The following is a 22641-nucleotide window of genomic DNA, read 5'->3' on the forward strand; positions in this document are numbered from 1 at the left end:
AAAACATAATTAATTTAGAAATGTTTCAGTAGTGAACAATGAATCACTGGCTTTAGGGAGTCCATGAGTAATTACCTATGCCTCCAAAATAACCTTATTAGGCTATTGTAAGTATAGGGTAGGCCTTTGATACCTATAGCCTAAGGGTCTCTACTTTTCCATTCATGCACAGGGGATTTATACGGTTAGATCCTATTATACCTGACGAAAGCAACATATCTCCCATTTATGTATAAGGATAACTGCGGGGTTAATATATCAAGAACTGAGTTATAAGAACAGGTTTCATTATATGAATGAATGATACAAATGGATGCTCTACAGCTTTATTTAACTGGCCTGAAACTTGATCTGTGGTTTCAAGGATTCCATCAGCTGGAAAATTTTATTTTTGACATGAAATTTGGCACCTGCTATTGTCACATCCCTGAAATATTAGTAGATGGAATGAACAAAAAAGTAGTTTCTAGTCCCTCGAAGAAAAACAATACTAACTGGATGCAGATGTAGGACCAAAATTGGCAAGCCAATGCAGAGCAACGGGCTGAGAAAAATACCACTTGAAGACAGGTATGGCTTTGGTATTCTTTTTTAGAAAATTATTATAAAATTATGATTTTTATTATTTCACTTTACTATCGTTTAGGAGATTCTATTTTCTTTTTTTCTCTTTTTGATTTTAAGACGTAGAGAAGCAAAAGCAACAGCTACCATACTTAGAATATCTAGGACTGCCAACCCAAGACCCAAAACCACAGCCAAACGAAAAAAAAAAAAGCGGGTTCTAAAGGCAGATTTGGCTTTAATGATGAAAAAGGCTCCATAAAGTGCTTCAGCCGGAAAGATAATGAATATACCACTAATGCCTACCTCTGCATTGACTACAGTCTTTCAGGACTGGTTCAAGCTCTGTAGAACATGACAACCACAGCGACAACTTCCCCAAGAACAAAAATCAGGGCTCCAGAAATACAAATGAAAACAACCCCCCCTAAAACAGGTTTCAAGAACAAATGAGAAATTAAGAAGTTGAAAAAACAAAAAGACAGCAAACTAGAAGAAAAAGTGTTTTGCAGCATGTGGGGTGTGGGCGAGCAGGAGAAACAGCAAGAGGAGCAGCTGAGTCAGAGCCGGGATGCACAGGGCACCGTGTCTATACCAGGGGCTGAACCCAACGCACGCTCCTTCGTCTCCCTTACATCTCCCTACATATTGCAAATAAAGTTGGTGGAGAGATGCAATTATGCATTTAGTGATAAACTGTTTAAAGAGCATTTGCCTTGTGATTTCCATTTTCAAAGTCTCTTAATATCATCAACTAATTGCCAGTGTTAAACAGGATAATCTGCATACTCTTAGCAGATGATGCTTGAAGAGCTACTGAAGGTTGTTAGCGTTAACAACTGCAGGCAGAAAAAATCACTAAGGTTTCCAAGGAAGGCTCTCCAACATACCTGCAATGGAAATAACTAGCCATTCCTATTGACTAAGATAAAATTTACCCACTTGATATGTTTCCTTTTCACACAAGCACCACCTCAAGTTACTTAATATAGGCAGAAATTCCCATCTGCGAGATGGAACATCTTCACAGGAAGGTCCCAAAAATGTACCTGTGAATCCTCTGCTGTTGTTTTTATTAAGATCTACCATGCTGCCTGCAGTGGGTTTGCAGAGTAACAGCATCACCCTGTGTGTACTGCCAGTTGTCCCTTCCATGCTCAGCTGCAGGAATGGGAAGAAGCTTTGGGGATCAATCACTCCACTCAGGGAGGTTTCCCACACTCACGAGGCTTCTGCAGACAACCCATTGCCCAGTGTCGGTGTCAGCCTACAGCAGAATCCCCATGAAACAAAAACACTTAGGGAACAGAAGCATTGTGCTTACTATCTACTGTTTTGGCTACCAAAATCCCAGTAGATCTACTAGTAACTCCTGTGACAGTCTAGAGAAAATTCTGCATACATCTGGTTAAACGAAAATACTCTGGGGAACAGGAGGTCTGCTTTTCTGGAACTGCAGCGTTTTAACACATTAGCTAAAAATATACAAGACCACAAACACAATGTGATTATTCTTTTTCTTCCTACAGCTGAAGTGACCAAGTGCATATATAGCAGCTGAAAAATACTTCTAAATACTCAGTCTGAAATTAGATTTCTGTTAAACTAGAGTGCATTTGTTTTACCACAGGCTGGGTAAAGAAAAAAATCCCTAAATTTCAAACTCTGAACTTTCAGACAGAAATCACTAAGAGACCATTAAATCTGTCTCATCTGATTTCAGCTGTTCAAGTGCCCTTTTGAGCTACCTTCTCAAAGCAACTGCCCTTTTGAGCTACAATCTCAAAGCCTGGTACACTAACTCTTTATGGATAACCGATTACAGGTAAAATATCCTGAACCTGACCTTTCTTTCCAGGTTCACCAAAAGGTAAATCAGTCTACTCATCTACAGATACTACATTAATTTCTCTTTGGAGGTAGCATGATGCCTCATAACCAGGAGAAGCTGGGGTTATCCAAAGTCATCAATTCAATTTGTTGGGCATTATCCAGGATCACTGATGGCTTGGGAAGTGCATGGCTGTAAACCAAGACCAGACACTGCACTTTACCCCTGCCCTCTGCCTGGCCTGACTGTAGCAGTTCATGCACTTCAACCTGCTGTGACTATTTTACTTCTCATCCTGATACATGGAGGAAAAGAACCTGAGTTACTTTTTACTTAACTGGAAAGCTACCTACCATGACAAATTGCTACCTCTTTCCTGGTAACATTGTTAACAGACTCCTTCAACAAAACAACGTTCTCTAATAAGCACATTCATTTAATGTAATGAATGAGTCTCAGCTACAGGACAAATTCTGATTACGTATGGTAAAACTTACTTTGTGGGAAAATGGAAACGCAAATGGAAAGGCTATTAAAAAAAGAAGGTGAGCTGGGGGAAGGGAAGACTCTTTCCCCTTACTTGCACATGGCTGCTCAGTACCCAGAGCAATGGCTCCCCAGAAGGAAGAGAAGTTCAGGAGCAACACCAAGAAGGTGTGCTACCTGCATGTCTCCCTTTTATTACAGCTAGTTTCACGCAGTGAATGCAGTTTGGTTTTCCCCAAACAGGGTACAATCCTATGTTATTTACTAAGAATTAAAAATAACAGTCCCAACTTATCACCCCTATTTTTGTCTTGCAGTGGTGCTACTCCACCGATCACAGCGGAGTCTTATTAGTGTAAAACTACAGTAGCATAGTGGGAGATCAGGTCTAATAACAGTATCTGCAGATGGATAACGCCGCATTCGTACCTAAGTCTCATTTCTTTGTTTTGCCCCCAAGGCTAGATATCACATTTGTACCTCCTGGTGCCTTGTGCAATTGTGTAAAGGTGCAGCCAGCGCGAGAGCTGCCAACTGACAACGTGTCTGAAGAGGCCTGTGCACAGTGTACTTCATCAAGCACAAAGAACACACTGCCTCCTGCAACCATCAATTGAGCTCATGAAGGTGGAGGAACAGTTGTTCCTGGCGTGTTTTAAGAAAGGGAGCCACAGTCTGGAATGGCAACGTTAGCCTGCATCAGAGCCTTGGCAGCTTGCAGCCCTAGCCTCCCACTAGGCCAGGGATAATAAAAGCAAAGAAACAGCTCAGATGCTATTTACCTATTCCTCTGAAGTTAAGATGGAAAACGTGCCATTACGAACTTATACAAATTCCTTCCTAAGCACAAAGGCTTCTTGACACTCCTACTAATAAAGAAATAAACAAACAAACAAATGAAACTGAGATCAGGATGTTATTTCCAGCTGTTGGGGTGCCAGGGTTGGCTCCTGAAGTGGTGGGCAGGGGACACACAGAGAGTTCAGATCCACAGCCATGCTCAACCTCTCTGCACAGGCTCCCCTCCTGGCCAGCCCTGAGCTGCCCCTGAGCAACCTGCTCAGCCAGAAGAGGCAGCCGAAGAGGAAGAGATAGGAAGAACTGAATTACTCAACCACACGGACCTAAAAGCACCAGAAGATCAGCCAAAACATTCACTGTTTAAGCCTCCTAACAATGTGTGGTCCAACACATTGGGCATGCATGTGCACCTGCCCATGGGCTTGGTCTGCAGCTGGGTTCAATTTTTTAATTAATAGTGCCTGTCATTAAAACTCTTCAGTGTCATTAAAGCTAAAAGAAAAGTTTCATCAAATGGTAAAATAACAAGCTCAAGCAATACCATCGCATGTCACTGCATATTAGCATGTTGTTTACTTTGTCTCCCTTCCCAAAAGCTGAGCAATGAGAATAAACAATCTGTTACTGGGGTGAACTACTGGGTTTTTTTTTTTGTTTTGTTTTGTTCTGTTTTTTTAAGATCACACAATCCTTTTTTCACAAACTCTAACCTAAGGTGAAAGAGTGAGGTCAGGGGACTTCTTTTACTTTCTATCACAGGATTTTGGGAAGGCCAAGCTGAGCCAGCCAGCAGGCTCCAGGAGTGCCAGGCTGGCAACACTGCTGGTTTTCCATAAAAGCCCCACTGAAGTTGGCTACTGACACAGGTAAACAAGTTTATTCACTTTCAGCTCTAGCATCTCACTGTCTACCCTGAAATACTACACCAGCAAGCTGAGGCATCTGAAATGCCTCTGTCTCTCAGGTTTTTCTTCAGTCAGGACATCCCTTTCCACCTCTGCACAGGGTAACTCAGTGCTGAGCCTCAGTGGGGCTCAACCTGCAGCTGCCAAAGCCCCAGCTCCTGCCTGGGATCTCTGTGCTTGGGATAGCAGCAGGCTTTAACATGACTCTTCAAAGCAAAAAATGCCTGGGAGACAAAGGCTGTTTGTTGCTTGGGTGATTAATAAACACTGCACCATCCATAATTCACACAAAGAAACACTGCTTTTCATCTGTTAATGCAGGCTCTCTGGACATCTGTACTCCTGCTTTATGTAGCGGCAGAAGCATCACGGCATTACGGGGTCGAATTCCCTTAACACACCTGCAGCAACCTCAGCTGTTTCAGCACTCACGTTATGACATGAATCACTCCACAAGCCTGCACCTAATTATCAGACTGTCTATTTTGATATATTTTATCTTTTATGTACAATGCCAAAGAAGTTCTTTAAAATACATTCTAACTACTCTTTCATTTAAAAAAAAAACCTACAACTGCTTTCTTGTCTGGGACAAGTTCTGAAATAGGAGGAGTAAGTAGACCACATTATTTAAAAAAGACGTGCTAGTAACTACAGGACTGGCTTAAAGAGCTTAATTCCCTGCCAGACAGGGTCAAGCAGCATTGAATCCTGATTTCTCCATAAGTTCTTTTAAATACCCCCAGTAAAGCCCGTACATAACCTTTTCGCATTAAGCACTTCTACAGTACATCAGACCAGCCTGATGTAGTGATCAGACAAGGAGCAAAGCAGACAGACACTTGTTTCCAGGAAACAGAAAGATACTAAAAAAAGCAGACTTTTTATTGTTGATTTGAAATCACAGGGATTACTGAGGCCTCTGCAACTTCCAGCACAAGACTTACTGCACACAAGGGAGTTCATTTTGAGAAGGCAAACAGGCAGCAGGTCATCACAGAGTTAACTCAATAAAATAATAATTTCTACTTGGATAAACTGACCTAGTTTTCCCAGACTTCTCTGTGAAAACAAAGGATGCAACTTGGACGTGAGATGACGTCTGAAAGGGAAGCCAAGGGTTGGGCAAGAAGTCTGAATTCAACACACACTTGGTCCTTGACTAAATGAGGGTGGTGGTCCCCAGATGACATTACAAATGACTACCCAATATAGGATTAACTGGCATTACTAGTGGTTTCTACCCTCACCTCAGTCATGGCAATGACAAATCTTTCCTGTCTTTCAGCAGTGTGGGATTGGGCCCTTAAGTCATCATGCACAGGTCTGGTATCTCCTTCCCAATAGAATGGTCTTCTCCAAGACTTTGGCCAAGTGCCTAATGCAAGATGCACTTAAAAAAGGATTTTTATTAGGTCCTCAGGATATTGTTCCTGGGTTATAATCCCCATGGGAAGCACTGGCTGAAAACGGACTTCCAAAAGCAGAGCTTTCTTCAGTTCCTAAAAGAGCCAATGAACATCCACCTCCCCATCCAGCTGCAGTACTGCCCCAGAGCCCCTGGCTGTGCAGCAGACATGGCACAGGCAAGTCCACCAGCTGGGTGACGCAACGTGGAGGATGGGAACTGACAAGTATCCTTCTTGGCCCCCCTTCTTACTCATTTCCAGATGTTGCAAATCTGAACACGACACAATGCTGACAACTCTGCATTTTGGGATTCAACCCAGTGTTCTCTTTCAGTGAAGCTTTGTTGTGCTGGAACACCTCCAACCAGCTCAAGTTAAACAACTTGCCCAGAGAAAATGTTCAATCAAGGGGAAACATAGAAGTATGCACAGAAAGAGGCCTGACTCCCCCTTTTTTTCTAATCCCTCACATAGCATTAGAGATTAAATACTCATTAAAAATATATACAATAAACTGTTAAGACAGGATATCGAACAATTCCTCTTAATTGCCTTATTCTTCCCACACCCTGGTTTCCAGTGAGTATTTTTAAATGTTCCTGTTCCATTACTGCAAGATCGATTTACTATAGGGTTATCTCTCCACCCCTTCCCCCAGCCAAGAAAGAAGATCCACAACTCATGGGGATAACATGTATACCCTGTGCAAGGAAGTTGATGTGTCTGTATGGCTTTATATATGTTCACACCTTGCCAAGCTAAAATTCTAGCAGGAAAAATTTTCCTAATAAACTGTGAAATAGCTATAACTGACTTAAAAAACAACAGGAAAAGGTGCCAAGAAAAGGCTTTGACTTTCTCTAAAGGATTTAAGCCTTCTGCAGAATTAAAGGCATAAAATATTTCTGCTTATTCTTTTGTCTCCCTGTGTACTTTTCACATTGTTACAGGAGTGGGCTGAATACAAAGGGGTTTCTTTTTCTTAATTCCAACTATTCTCTCTCTTTTTTTCTTATTATTTGCACTCCTTTTCTATTTAGTATTATTTTCTGGATGATCTGATTTAGCAGCAGCATTCATCTGAAGACACATCTAAGGAGGAAAAAAAAGAAAAAAGTATGCATTGAGGTTCTCTTCCAAATTACAGAAAGGGACAAATTGAGTCCTTCTGGTAGAAAAATGCCGTTAAAAGGCTTTTATGAACTAACAGCTCTCCATGTCATTTGTTACAGGGATCTGGACTGTATAAGTTTGATCCCTGAGCTCCTCAATGGGATAACCAGTCAATATGGCACTGTACAATGTGGACTATGAGACCAAATACACACTGAGCTCTGGACGTCCACACCCATCTTCATGAGGCATCTAATTTGAAACAAAAGAGCCCTGGTTTGCTCCCTGCCCAGACAGATAGAGATCAGCCAGAGCAACTCTAGCTCTACTTAATCTAATGCTTTATCTTCCAATATCAACAAATCCTCTGTATCAGAAAAAACCCACCATGATGAAACTTCAGAAATGACTCTTTTTTGAGTGGCTCTTCCCTGTTGTCTCTCCACTAGAATAAAAATAAATTGTGTCACAGGTTACCCATAAGATGTGCTATGGCATGAAAAACAGGAGGAAGACAGCCCTTTGTATGTAAGAAGCAGCTCACACAGCTACAAGTAGTAGTAGTACTAAAAGGGGCAGCAGCTTATCATGTAAGGACATCCATTTACTGTAGACTGCTCTTCTTGAGTTGATGCCTCCTCTATTGACCTCAAGGTTATAAAATGGCTAAAACCTGTGCAATACCAACTTCAGCATGCTTGAGACTCCCATGCATTAGCCAAAATAAACCACTCTCATTTCCTTTTTAAAACAATTTAGAAAAAGAAAATAAATTCTTTATTCTGCCACTGGGACATCCTCTAAAAGTACACAACATACAAAAGCAAGCTCCTACCCTTTGGAAGAGCATGCATAACTTGTGGATTCTTTGACATGTAATACTATTCCCCATACACTCCTGCAACTCCTGGCAATTTCCATTTTTTCCACCTCTTTTATATTGTGTTACTACTTCCATAATGCAAACTATAGTTGGCAAGTCGAGAGTAAAAATAAAAACAAGGAAAACAGAACTTTTTTTTCAGGAGAGATGGGACGAAGCAAAGGATTTGCAGCAGCACCCATTGCACTAGGGCTGACTGACAGCAGGAAACCTGCTCATGATGGAAACAGGAGGAGACAGAGCAGGTGAACACAGTGACTCTGGATCGACCGGAGAGTCAAGGAATGATGACCTCTCCTGCTCCCTCAACCGAGCGTTATTCTCTTCACCAAAACTACCTGTTGCTGCCAAGGGAATAAAGCGCCTCTCTGTGCCAGAGGGGGGAGTAACCTGGCACCCCCAGCCATTTCATGAATTCCATTTGTGCCTCCTTCGAAAGGAGTGAATGTGGTGATGCCTGCAGCGTTTTTAAAAAAGCCTTGCCTTATCTCCCAGTATCATTCAGTTTACTATTTCTGTTTGTGACGTCACTGCTCAGCTTTCCTATTTAATGTAATGCTGTCTCTTCAGGCTCTCAGGTTTTATATTTAAGAGTTTCCCAGGTTTACATACACTGAGTTCTGCCTCCAAGAAAACACTGACGGTGGAGCATCGACCTACTTAAACGTGGGAAAAAACAATCCCAAATGCACAATGCACGATGCTCTCTGTCACGGATCCCTCTTCCCACAAGTTTAAAGATGAAAAATGTTTAAAAACATAATGCGTTGAAAATGATACAAATGTAATACACTTTGTTCATCTGTCATTTTAGATGGTTTGTAAAGTCTCCCCTCAGAGGATTGGACTTAAAACATTCATTAACTTGAAGCCGATTGCTTTGTGCTAGAAAGGGGGAAGAACACGGATTTCTCAGATGTAACCCAATTTCCCACCAGAAACAAAAACAACCTGATGAAATTCCATTAGCAAAACCATCTATGATACCCCCAGCAGAAGCATAAATAAATTAATTACAAAATTAGCTTCTTCAGCAAAATAAAACTTTATGCGGAGTTTTAAAATTAACATTTCACTTGCTTAAAAGTTTTAAAAAAGGAAGAAATAAAGAAAGAAAAGTAGGTCAGCATGTTTCCCCAGCATGTCTTTCTGACTCCATTAAAACTGTCTGTCAGATGACTAACCATGCCTGTAATCCAACTAAAAGCACGTATGCTTTCTGCTGCACTTTTTGCCAGGGGAACGGAAGAACTCCACTTAGCTTTAACTCTGAAATTCAGGTAAATGTCTTCAAAAGTCAGGTAATTTCCTCACATTTACTTACCAAATCTGTTTCTATGGACAATAAGCAACTGGTTATGGATGCATGGCCCTGAGAAATGATTCCATGGCTGATCAAATGCCTTGCAGCCACAGGCACCACCTGTAGGGCTTTCAGCGGCAACTTGCTAAAGTTAGTTTTCTGAGCTTTTGTCTGATTGACAAACTTTTCATAAGACCTAGATTTAAAAATGCAAGAGTTTTCAGAAACCCACAAGCATGTGAACAAATACTGGACTAAGGTGAGACAAAACTGCTTCTGTTCACTTTGGGCCAAAGGAAATTGAAAATCCCAATGCCTTACGAACAATCTTTCTCCTTTCAAAGCATTAGCAGCAGAGTGTTATTTAAATTAGGATACTGCTTGTATGCCATCTAACTTTAAAAAATCCTGTACACTTTCCATGTGAGCGTTGAAGAACTGGAGATTAACTGTTCCAATGTACTTTAAATTGAGCATGTGATACCAAGTCAAACTAAAAACAAATTGAGCCTATTTTTAGAGTGCAAGTCCTAGGGCCAGCATCCCAGCAGGAGGAGCTGCAATGTGTCAGCTGGCTTATGGCAGGCACAGCAATGGAAAACTCTCTCTGCTATAACAATTCATAAAGCAGATGAAAGCAAGCAATAAGAGCCTGACAGCAGCAGAGGGAAATCCACAGCCTCACCTCTTATGCAGAGATCTTCCTAAACTGTTTTTGAGAGCTTACTGGTTTCCGAGGGCCTGCTCTCTATCTTCCATGCCATCAGCACAAGGGCTGCTTTCCACAGAGAGGCCACCATGAGCTTTGGTCCTTTGCCTTCTGCAGAGCCACTTATCCTATGCAAGACCATCTCCAGTGAAGGCGTCACCAGGAAAACAAATAAGGACGTTTACAGATACATAAACCATAAGGAAGGTGCACAGTCTCACATGCTTCTTCTAAGGGGAAGGACCAAATACGGGTCTCCACTGATACCACATCCTTCAGGCACTTTCAAGTTGCTGCAGCTCAGCCTTCCCAGAACTCTTGGGAACAATTTACTGCATTTCTCATGAACCTTGGCTACTGTAGATAACATTTTCAGGTTGGCTTGACAACCAAATAAGCCATGTTTAGCCTCAAGGCCCAGGACACTGGCAATTTGCTTGTTCCCAGACTGATATTTATCTCATCGATATTTCTCCATCCTTCAGATTCAACATCCCAAAATAAAGAAAAAAGCATTCAAAGGGAGAAAAAAAGACAGCAGACCACAAGTTGCCAGTAGAGAAAGCACAATGGCAATTAGGAAAAAGAGATGCATCAAAGACGCCCCGTGCCCCTGAACAAGAAAATGATCCAAATGAGGAATACGAAGCAGTGAACTGAGTGCATAAAGGAAGAATGGAAGCCCTGAAACAAAGCTTTTGAGGTCATGGGATTGGGGTCTCAGCAGTTATGTCTGCATGACCAAGCAAGCATGGCCTCAGCCCTGTGTTTTGGAGAGCATGGATCGGGCAAGGAAAGGCTACCTCCAGATTTCCCATCTGCTCTTACAGCAGCATTGTCCAGCACAGCATAAGGCAGAAAGAATAACCCAGGGTTCTGCCTGCCATGAAAGCAGCTGGGATACTAAACTCAAGAGGAGGCAAAGGCTACCTGCAATGGCAGCACAAATGCGTAGAACCAGGGTGTTTATATGTATGACCTAGAATAATGCTGCAACTCCCCCATGGACAGCCCAAAACCAAAGTGAGGGGCAAGAAACAACAGAAAAAAGGCCACAGAAACAACCGTATCAGTATTAAGAAGTGGCTTGCCTTTGTAAGAAATATCCATCCCAAACACCTTTTACTAGAAAACTTAAGAAAGCATGTGATGATCCCTAAGAAATCCTAAAGGTGTGAAATATACAAATGGGAAGTTCCACCTGTGTCAGTGCCACTAACTGTCCTTATAGAAGAGGCAGACCTCCAGGGGAGGTGGCACATGGCAGGACACGCAGGGAAACCTGAGCTGCTAGGATCAACAGAGAGGTTTTAGCCATTCCATGGGCTCTGATGAAATGTACTGCCTTAAAGGGAATGTTCAGTCAAGTCTGACAACTTTGATAGAGCCACTGGACAGTAACACGTACTCCTCTGGAGTTTGCTGCAACTGTATGTAGAAATTAAGACTGCATGTGCACTACACTTTTTACTGGCTCTAGTTACCTCCGAGTTTCACCTATAATGAAAGAAAAGTTACACAGATTCTGTGCTGTTCAGCTGAATTTCTTCCTCAGGACAAGATCAAGATGTGTTCAGAAAAGTCCACTAATATCTAAATGGACACTTCTTCCCTTCTTAAAGCACGTTGCTTTCAGAGCATGGTTGGGTACTGCAGTAAAAATTATTAGCGTAACAACTTCAGAAGTGTCACAACTTTAATAAAACACCTTGGTTCAGCAAAAACATAAGCCAGGCACACACATACTGCTGCTGAAGACTAGGACTGATAGATACAGACAAAGGCTGCAGAGAGCATGCAAGCCCTGGTAACTTCTGCCGGGATCTGTGTTGTCATAGAGACAGCAGAGAGCGATGAAAAGTTCACCACAGTAGCTATACCTTAGTGAATAAGTCTTAATGTAACATCCAGCTGAGGACATGTAATCAATCTCTGTATGAGCTTATTGAAGGAATTCCCTTTATGCTTACTCAGTCCTCAAGAGCCCAAAAGGAGGGAAAAGGTCTTAATATATATATATTTTACGACTTTTAAAGACAAGCCAAGGCTTAGTGCTTCTTTTGGAGTGGGAGGAGGAAACATAACTATTTTGAAAAAGAAATTTTGTAAAACACTAAAAACTTTATAAAGATATTAAACAAATTTGAAGAAGGCATGGAAAGAGTAATTCTAAGCAGCCTAGCAAGATCAGCCACATGCAATGATGTCTTCCCCTTTCCCCAGACAGATCCCCCATGGAAGTGGCCACAGCCCTGGCATCTCACTGCTGCTCCTCTCCCATCCGGTTCGATCACCTCATTCCCTTTTACGCTGCAAAACACGGGGCTTTTCCTGCTCTCTCTTCCATCTCCTTGCCTGTCTCCCAGCATCTCCCCCTGCAGTGGCATTTGACCCCTGGTTCATCTTCCCACAAGGCAGCAGCACCCCTGACCCTCCCTGGGTCCCTGCTCTGGGCTCAGTCCCACCACTTGGGAGGTACAGGACACTGGAGTCAACAACAAGCAGCACAGAAACAGTGCCATGGGATGTTTATTGGCTGGGGTCTTCAGTTCTTGGCTTACACAATTATGGGTCTTTTATGCAAGAAATGGGGGGAAAAAAATTGCAGCACTAGCATGTTATGGTTTAAAGTTACAGCTATTTGCCTAATAGCTGTATATAATGAACAGAAGAAAAAGAGAACCTCAGGCTGCTATTCAGACTTTTCCCTAACATTTTAGGATATAAAGATCAGACTAATTACCAAACAGTCTTGAGCTGAGCAGGGTTCACCAATCACGCTCTGCTTGAGGAACTAGGAGAGAATTTACTTAGCTGCATCTTGAAAGGTGCCAATAAATTGTTCAGCTGGAGAGTTAACATAATAAAAAAAAATCATTTTTAATGTTATTTTCTTTAGCAGTTTATTAATTGCTGCCTGAAATACTTTTCTGAAACACAACGAGCTGCAAATGAATTCATGGGCTATTAATCTGCTGTACATGGCACTGGAGGGAAAGCTCATTAGGTGAGTTGATGCAATTACTGCTATTACATAACCATCTTCACAGAACATAGAGTAAATTATGAATAATAACATTCAATCTAAGTTGCTCCTTTAAACATTAAAGCTGGCAAATGAAAGCTATGCAAAATCAGGAGGAATGGCTAAAACACAACGGAGGAAGACCCCAAAAGGAGAAAAGAAAAGCAGATCTGCCTCTTAGGAGACACCAAACCGATGTGAAAAGCAAGAGATGTTTGTTTAACCATGGGAAACAACAGGCAACAAGTGTGAACTCAGCTCTCTACAAGAGAATTTTAATTGTATACAAATAATTTTCAGCCATCCAGCATAACAAAGTGTGCATTATCTCTGGCAGAGGAAAGACTGACACTAGAGCACTGTGATTGTTGTAGCAGGAAGATGCTTCAAGTTGGCTTTGCTCTCATCTTGAAAAAATTTCCCCATCAGTGATAGCAAGAATTTGGTCTTAACTTTTAAAACTTCCCAATTTCTCAGTCTGGAAAAATAAATAGAAGCATTCCTATGTGATCAGCAACTAAAAAACAACAACCCAACCTTAATGAACAAAATGAAAAAAACCCCTGTGATCTATACAGCCTAGGCACATTTTTGCCACTATCTACATACTCAAATTCTTAATTTCATTAGTATTTTCACAGTTTACATCTTTCACCTTCAAAGCACTTACAATGCAAGGTCTCCCAGCCCCTGTAAAAAGACTCATAATTTTCACCTCTCAACTAGTCTAATCAGATTGCAGTGTTTAGAGAGAAAAATTAGTCCCAGAACAGAATTCAGGGTTTTGTGATTTCCACTCTGATATTTAGCTCGTGCCTCTCGAGAAAGCAAGGGGAGTCAGGAGTCAACAAGTGCGGCAACCACGCTGGAATTTTTTAAGAAGCCCCCAGCCACTGTGTGGTATTTAGGCATTTAGTTAAAAATCTAGCCCGTAGCAAAGCAGGAACGATTCTTAAATCCACTGCTTTCTGCTGACTAAAAAGAATTAAAACCCACTTGGTTGTGACTAGAAGCCTAAACAAAGATTTCATGCATTCTAATTATTCACTTTAAAATTACATCGGTGGAATCTGCATGAACTTCTCAAATGTAACTACACAGACTAGCTCTCCACTTAACCAGTCACTGGAGACAGAATCGGGCTTCACTAAGGAGTCTGAAAGAGAATGAAACAGAAATACAAAATAAAAAAATACAAACATGACAGTTCTTCAAGTTAATGCTTCCTGCTTGCCAATTTAAACCAGAATTAAAATAAGTAAATAAATTTATTCCTTTGTTCAACAGCAGAATGTAATAATATGTTCTGAAAAGCATGAACATTAAAATATTGTAAGGCTTTGAAGTCTGTGACAGAGTAACAGACACTTCTGTGCAAGTTTAAAACAAAAAATAAATACTGAGCACAAAAACTGGATTCTCTCCACTTCATGGTAATTCCCTTGCATTCCCTCCCTCCAGGGAGGTTAATTGTAAGCAGATTTACAAATCTGAACATTGCTTGAGTGCACTAAAGCAATCTGGAACACTAATTCTGTGCCTTTATAAACATAATTTTGCTCTATTATCGCTCACTGCAGATGAGGGTTATGCCAGTGTGGGAGGGTTCTCTGCAGCACACCCCGGTATGTGGGCTGGGTGCGTGTCTGAGGGGACCCCAAAGGTCACTAAGCCCAGCGACAGCCCTTGCAGCCTGCAGATTTCATAAAAGCAGATGGAAGTGGAATAGTGGCTGGGCTAGGCCGAGCAGTTGTGGCAGAAGGAAGCTCCATCTTCTTCCTTGTTGTACCCCAAAAGAAATACAGTTTAGCTGTTCTTTAAGGGCAGGCTGCACCTCACAAAGTGGATGTTCCAGCACGCTGCTTGAAAGAGCCCGTTCAGTGCATGAGTTCTGCCCAGCTTCCCGCGTGTTCCTTCCCTGCGGGCAGCAGCCCTGACCCCTCGCCAGCTCCTCAGCACCCAGCTCTGCATCCACGCAACAGCCTGCTGCTTGTTGACACCTGGGGTCAGGCCAAGGAGGCTGCTTCACCATCAGCTCAGAGATCACGTAATAGAAGGGCAAAGGTTAGTTTCCTAAGGCGCCCGGTCACAGAATGAGCCACTGTCAGCCTCAGCAGCCTCCTCACTTCAGCAGCAGCGAAAAATAATAGAAAAGAATCCTGTGTCATCAACATTTGTCTCTACGTGCTGATTAAAAAAATTAACATCCTGGAAGGGTAAGAAGGATAAAAATGGGGATCAGTCTCAGCTGCATCTACACGCTCCTGAGCACCCACACGTGAACTGATGTGGGATGGACACACAGAAAGCCCTAGACCTGATGTCGAGCTGTGGAGGGGCTGGCTCTGGGCTGCTACACCCAGAGCAGCAGCTCAGGCTGCAGGGACACAGGCTCAGGATTTTCTGTAGAAGGGGGGTCTGACAGAAGACAGCAGGGTTTGATTTCAAGCTGTGTTTTGCCATGTTGTAGGATGATAAGACAGTCATCACTAAGTCGTTTCCCCTCACACCCTTTGTCTCGGCTATTGGAGCACAAACTTTCTGCAACAGAGACAGCACAAGGAAAGACAGTCCCTACACTAGTGAGATCCAGTTTCAGCGGGTCCCGCAGATACTATCGCAAGGCAAACAGCTCCACTCCTGCCCTGGAGGCAGTCTTGTTACTGACCTCTCTAGATCAAATCTGGGAACTAGCCATGGGGTGGAAGATAACTTTTTTTTTTCCCCCTGAATGAACAAAACAACCTATAAAGAAATGCAAATTCGGTGCATTCCTTAATCATCTCACTTCATTCTCTCAAACAAGATAGAAGCATAGAAGAAACCTCAGTACCTATTCTCTTCCAAAACACGGTACCTCCATTCTTAAAATCTTTCTTATCACACTGGCTAGGCTGCCAGTTCTCATACCTGATGTTTGTGCTTTTGATGAGCTTTTGAGCTCATTAAGCTCAAAAGGAGTCACATATGCAAGTACTTTTGCATGTCCTTTAAAGGCAGAAAAAATAAACACAGGACTGTAGTGTTTAAGACCAGATTCTTCTGTATATTGAAATGCTGCATGTATTCCTCCTTAGCTCCTGGGAACAGACCTTGGGGTTCCTATTTGCAGCTGCTCACCAGGATTATGACTGGTTTGAACATTCCAGACTTGTTTCCCTATGAGACTTCTCTTGATACTCTTTTCTGTCCTTTGTTCGTGGCCTTTACATTACAAGGTAACAGAAGTGTAAGAAGACAGAAAAATAAAATGTGAAGAAGGTACTGGGGGAAAAGAAAAACCTCTGTCTGATAAGAAAAAAGCTCACTGACAAATGTGCCTTTGTTTACAAAAACTTCTAAAGAAATGGAGCTGAAACCTGGAGACATGTATGAAAGAAGGTCAGATAAGAAAATATCTTAAGATATTTTTTCAAGTATCTTAAGAGATTAAAAGCTCCTGTTTATGAAGGGCTAACACAGAGTCACTTCAGACTTAGTTCTTAAACCCAGAAGACAAGACACACTGTCTTCAAACTGATGACATTTAAATAACTTCTGTATTCCTTTGCAAACACCTTCTACAGGAATGGAGCCAGAGGACATCCCTCACTTCTCCCCGGGATCCTCTGTTCCGCCTCCAACCTGCCATCCCCCTTTCAGTGCCTGTAGTGGTTTGAGATAAAGGCAACTGCCAAAGGGCAATTTCACTCAGTTCACCCAAAGAAACAGGCAGAGACAAACCTTAACTCTTGCTGGCAAAGCTCCAGCTATCCTATGGGAGAAAACAATCCATCACCTGAAAGGCCATAAGTCTTTATACTTTACCCCAAGTGACTTGGTTAACATGTTAGAAATACTGCTGAGATTTCCAAAACCTACTCTGATGTGACGTTACAGCACTTAATAAGATTACTACTTCACGTCAGCAATAAACTCCTTAAGAATTCAAGACCAACAAGCCCTCAGGTGATAAAAAGTGTTTTTCCTGTATGTCCAAATGCATCATACTGTTTTTATGAAGGAAAAAAAGCTTAATGTGCACATTCATATATGCCAAATACCTATCAGTAAAATCCTCCTCATTCAATCTTACACCTTGGTGCAACTTTGTATTTAGCCTGCCTTCCTTCTCCTTTACTCCTGATGGTCTTCACTCCAGTAAATCTATACATAAGTATAGATAAGTGCACCTCAGGCCCATGAGAAAACTAGAGAACCCAAAAAAGCCAGTGAAATAATGGAAATCCTAAGACTTGCTTGCTCTCCCCCTCCCCCCAGTTGCTTGAAACTTGATGTTGGCCCTTTTTAATAACCACAATTTCAGAGTTCAATGAAAAGGAGTTCAAAACATTGTGAAGCGTTCTTAAAGGTGTATCCAGTTCTTTCTCTGCTCCTCAACACTTTTCCTCTGAGAGGAAATGAAGGAGAGCGTGAAAAAGAAAAAATAAAAGGAGGTGCAACCAGGAAGGACCGGTGTGACTTTGGGACCTCTTCAGCTCTCCTCAATACAGAGAACGGAACTTCTGGGAAGTCCCATGCCATTCAGGAAGGAGAAATGCTGAGGATGAGAACTGATTTAAGTCACAGTTCAGTCATAAATGTAATTTTTTTTTTTTTCTGTGATCTTAAAAGTCTCTTCAAGGAACTTCTGTGGGTGAATTAAATTAAAGAAGTAGTAGTGTTGGGCATTTTCTCCTCCTCTCTTATTCACACACTGCAAATTTCTGTAGTGTTTATTGTTGGAATTGACTTACTGAAATCAGGAACATCACTTATAGAGGTAAAAACCCTCAACAATCAAAATTAATTACACCAAAGATTACTACTTTGTTTTGTTTTTTGTTACTGCAATCACTCCAATAAAAAATGAGATAGTTTTAGAAGCATTACCCCTTTGAGATTTGAGACTGGCTTTTTAAGCTAAATTTTCATGCTTGACAGGGATACCAATGAACTGGAAAAAGAGAAAAATCACCTATTTCTACTTGAATATTTTAAAATGTTCATTTAAAGGGCAAACCAGAGATTTCTAGAAAGGAAAGGAAAATCCTTTGGGTTTTCTGTACACTTGGCAGCACTTTTACATAGTCAGGTTTACTGGCTTTGCAGGTTGAGAAGAGGATTTGCCAGTTTGTTTTGCCCTTCAGAGCAGCTTGAACCAAGACTCAAGGTCATTGTACCACCAGCTTTGTAAAATGGCACAAACTGGTGCTACCACTAACAAAAGAACCTCTGGCATGAGCACCTGCACTGGCACGAGGGAGAAGGTGCAAGGCTAAAGAAGGCTGCTGCCTGCTGCACCACCAGGAAGCCCTTAGGAAATGGCAGCCTGGCCTGACACCAAGCTCAGCACAGCCATGAGCTGGTCTGCAGGGCAGAGGGAGGACTGGAACTGAGCTTAAGAAGCCAGTGCTTGTTCGCTGTATCCCCTTGTCCCAAGAAGCTACTTCTAGAGCAGAAGGGAGATAATCCAATCTTAAAGTTCACTGCTTTTGTTCTTCTAGGAAACCAGGTGAAATAACCCACTTGGGAGAAATAACCCACTTCTCACAGGGTAGCCATGTCGCACAGGCAGCACGTTGCACTATAAGTTCTTAACTGATGATGGCATTTAGGCTGCAAAGTTAGGAACTCAGAAGTTTCTGAAGTACAGGTCTGAACCTGTGTGTAAAATTAATTGCCCTTTCTGTGCATGCGAATGCAGATACTGGCTTCAATCACATAATCACATACTTTTCTTCCCCTGGGACTACCATATATACGTAGGCTATGACCAACAATAAATTGTTTCTGAAGACAACTTACATTCTTTGGACATTCCCACTTCAAAGCACTTCTGTAGTCTGCAGTACTGGCAGCGATTTCTGGTAACTTTATTGATAACACAGTTTTTATCTCTATGACATGTGTAAACCATGTTCTTCTGGATACTCCTGCGGAAAAAGCCCTGAAATCAAGAAAAAAAAGTAAAATAAACTTTTGAGCTTCCCATAACCCTTAGAGTCAGGCACCAACATTGCTTGAAAATAGCAAAATAAAGCCAAAATTATGGCTGGAGTATGACATCTTTAAAGACTCAGTCTTCTTATAATTTACTACTGGTTTTATGCAACACAAGACTCATCTCTTAAATAAAAGCTAATTAAATAAGGACAAAATAAACAAAACTAGAACTAGAAACAGCATTCAGGAAATAAGTCCTAGATTTTAGAAGAAGCTGAAATAAAAATTATTTCAGCTTATGGATGTAGTAATGTGTTGGGTAAACATCAGCTTTCCTAACAGATCCACTTGGAAGTCAAGCACTCATCCAACAACCAATAGCCTCTCTCAGCCTAAAGGTCCTGTCTATTTTTGTTACTGCAGAGTTTCTCTAGTTCGAAGGCTGCATGTAAAATGAGAAACAAATTTGAAACCCAGGTCTCTTAGCTGCTGGAACTCCTACAGCAGTTAATGAGGCTTCTGCAGGTGGAAGAGTTCCAGCATCAGGTTATTGAGTTTTGAACTTGTAAAAGTTGCCAATTACAGCATTTTTTTCTTATTCAGATACAGCTGTGAAAATAATCAAGTAATTAGAATGATCTTGAACAGAAATTGAAGAGAACTAGAGGTCTGGTTTGTACTTAGGGAACACCATTTGACCAGACTCCTCCTTCAGCAAGTAAAAGACAGAAAAGCAGCCATAAATGGCAAGGTTAGCTGGCATGGAAAAAAAAGGCAAAAAACAAGTTAATTCTTTATCTGCTCTAAATCCCAAGCTTTAGATAATATCATATAATAATGAAGAAAAAAAAAAAAAAAAAAAAAAGAGGATTACTTTAAGCATTTTAGAGCTCAACCCACAGATATTCAGCGAAAGTATTTTTGCAACAGACATTTGGAAATTTGACAACACTATTTAACCTTCTCACTCAGATTTTAAAAATCGTTTCAGCAAGCAGCAGGGTCAAATTTCAGTCAACATCATATCATTATGGAAGAATAGTTAGCAATTTAAAATTTGTTGGAGGGCTTAAGAGGCTAAAATTCTTCAACCAGCCACATGTTTACACCCTAAACAGGGAAGCAGTAAACTTGATGCTGCAGAGGGTATCTCTGTGCCCACAATGCATTTGTCCAAAGATGCAATCGTGGTAAGCTATAAAATAGGCTCTCCTAGAAGCACTCACCAAGATATGCAAGTAGTTAAAAAAACCAAAAGCCCTATTGTTCACAGTTAACTGGGAGAGTTTCTGGCCATATGATCAGGGTGTGGTAGGGCACACACAGTCAGTAAGGGCTGGTCATAAATTCCTTGCACACCCAACATGCTATAGATGCTAATGTTATGAAAATACCTCAGATTCACTCAGAACTTAAAAATGCCTCCTTAATCACGTAACCACTGGCAATAGTTTTCTTCAGCCCTTGCACAGGCAAGCCTCATCCTGGGGTTAGGTCCTCTGATTTAAAATATATTTAATACTATCACCAAAGAGGTAAATAAAAACTCTTCACTTCTTACTTTTCCTTAAGCTACTGGACACAGAAGAAAAATTTAAAGTTATTTGTTTAGGCTATTAAAACCTCTTAAGTTATCAATAAAACTGTTGTTTTATATTCCACACTTTTGATCATCAAATCTTTTCAATAGAAAGTATGTGAAGCCTGTGTATGTTTGTTTACTTACTTAGAGCTCAACCCACAGATATTCAGCGAAAGTATTTTTGCAACAGACATTTGGAAATTTGACAACACTATTTAACCTTCTCACTCAGATTTTAAAAATCGTTTCAGCAAGCAGCAGGGTCAAATTTCAGTCAACATCATATCATTATGGAAGAATAGTTAGCAATTTAAAATTTGTTGGAGGGCTTAAGAGGCTAAAATTCTTCAACCAGCCACATGTTTACACCCTAAACAGGGAAGCAGTAAACTTGATGCTGCAGAGGGTATCTCTGTGCCCACAATGCATTTGTCCAAAGATGCAATCGTGGTAAGCTATAAAATAGGCTCTCCTAGAAGCACTCACCAAGATATGCAAGTAGTTAAAAAAACCAAAAGCCCTATTGTTCACAGTTAACTGGGAGAGTTTCTGGCCATATGATCAGGGTGTGGTAGGGCACACACAGTCAGTAAGGGCTGGTCATAAATTCCTTGCACACCCAACATGCTATAGATGCTAATGTTATGAAAATACCTCAGATTCACTCAGAACTTAAAAATGCCTCCTTAATCACGTAACCACTGGCAATAGTTTTCTTCAGCCCTTGCACAGGCAAGCCTCATCCTGGGGTTAGGTCCTCTGATTTAAAATATATTTAATACTATCACCAAAGAGGTAAATAAAAACTCTTCACTTCTTACTTTTCCTTAAGCTACTGGACACAGAAGAAAAATTTAAAGTTATTTGTTTAGGCTATTAAAACCTCTTAAGTTATCAATAAAACTGTTGTTTTATATTCCACACTTTTGATCATCAAATCTTTTCAATAGAAAGTATGTGAAGCCTGTGTATGTTTGTTTACTTACTGCTGTCACTTACTACTTTCTTCCTTTGATATTCCCCTAATTGTGATGCCCAGCTCTGCAATAATTGCCAAAGATGCTAACTGGAACTGTGAGAAGTCTATGGCATCTATTTGGTTTAATTCTACAGGCAGAAGGTGTGAGCTGTGCTGGTTCAAGGGTCTCTATACAGCTTATTTGATCACCACTTTTTAGTTGGAAAGGTAGAGGAAGCCAAGAGTTGGAGAGGTAGAGGAAGCCAAGACTAGTAGCTTTCCCTGCAGCCACCCCAGCTTAATCCAGTGTTCGTGTTAATCAACACACCCACCAATGGAGTAACTCTCCTACCCCCAGCCTGACAAGGCAGGAAACAAAATGGCCCAAACAAACAAAAATAACCCTCTCATGCAGCAACTGCCTCACCACAGTGAACACGAGTAATTAAAAAAAAAATCAACAACAAACAGTCCCCAAAGCCTCCTCTTTGCCTGAACAATCTTTGGGGCAGAGGCTGCTGTTCATCCACACTTGTGAGACTTCAGGTTTACTGACATGGGCACTACCTGAAACGAAATACAAGCTTCAAAAGTGTCACCCAAGACAGAAAAGGGGAAACAACGCCCTCCAAATACACCTGTACTTCACCAAAATATAACCAGCAGCTAATGGTGCCCAATGATGGATCAATTCTGATATTTAGACACAACTTCTACACCCTTTTAACCTAGGGTTTAGATACAGGCAACCAGGAAGGAAAGCAGAGGAGCTGACCAGTCCAACAGAAAAAAGGTAATCCGACTTCTGCAGACAGCAAGTATAAAGCATTCATGAAGTCATTACTAATATAAAAGGCTTAAGAAGAATAAACTCAGAAAAAGCAGATCTCCAGGTTGAAATAGACAGTTTTTTCATCAGCCTAACCTCCCCAGGCAATGTCTTACACAGAATGAAAGATATAGACAACAGTATTAATTGTGGAAGCTTAGACTGTTGTTTTACAAATTACTTTTTAACACCTGTAATTTGATTTTCTTCCTAGACTTTCGAAACAGAAAGAAAAATGAACTTGTTTACATAAAATGTTAGAGTGAAAAAAAGCATAATGTGGTCCTGCTCAAAAATAAGGATCTTTTTATTAACAGC

General features: G+C 41.2%; 1 protein-coding gene across 8 annotated transcripts in view; it reads right to left on the reverse strand.

Moving 5' to 3' along the window:
* RARB (retinoic acid receptor, beta) overlaps positions 1-22641 on the reverse strand; it is a 195177-nt gene that overhangs the window by 27454 nt on the left and 145082 nt on the right. For all 8 annotated transcript variants that reach the window (XM_010007511.1, XM_010007509.1, XM_010007510.1 and 5 more), the window contains one exon: positions 18817-18958. In XM_010007511.1, coding sequence (XP_010005813.1) covers positions 18817-18958 — 142 coding nt within the window. The remainder of the gene's footprint in view (positions 1-18816; positions 18959-22641) is intronic.

The sequence above is a fragment of the Chaetura pelagica genome, unplaced genomic scaffold (genome assembly GCF_000747805.2).
Source record: "Chaetura pelagica isolate M959 unplaced genomic scaffold, ChaPel_1.0 scaffold10, whole genome shotgun sequence".
In the NCBI taxonomy this organism is placed as follows: Eukaryota; Metazoa; Chordata; class Aves; order Apodiformes; family Apodidae; genus Chaetura; species Chaetura pelagica.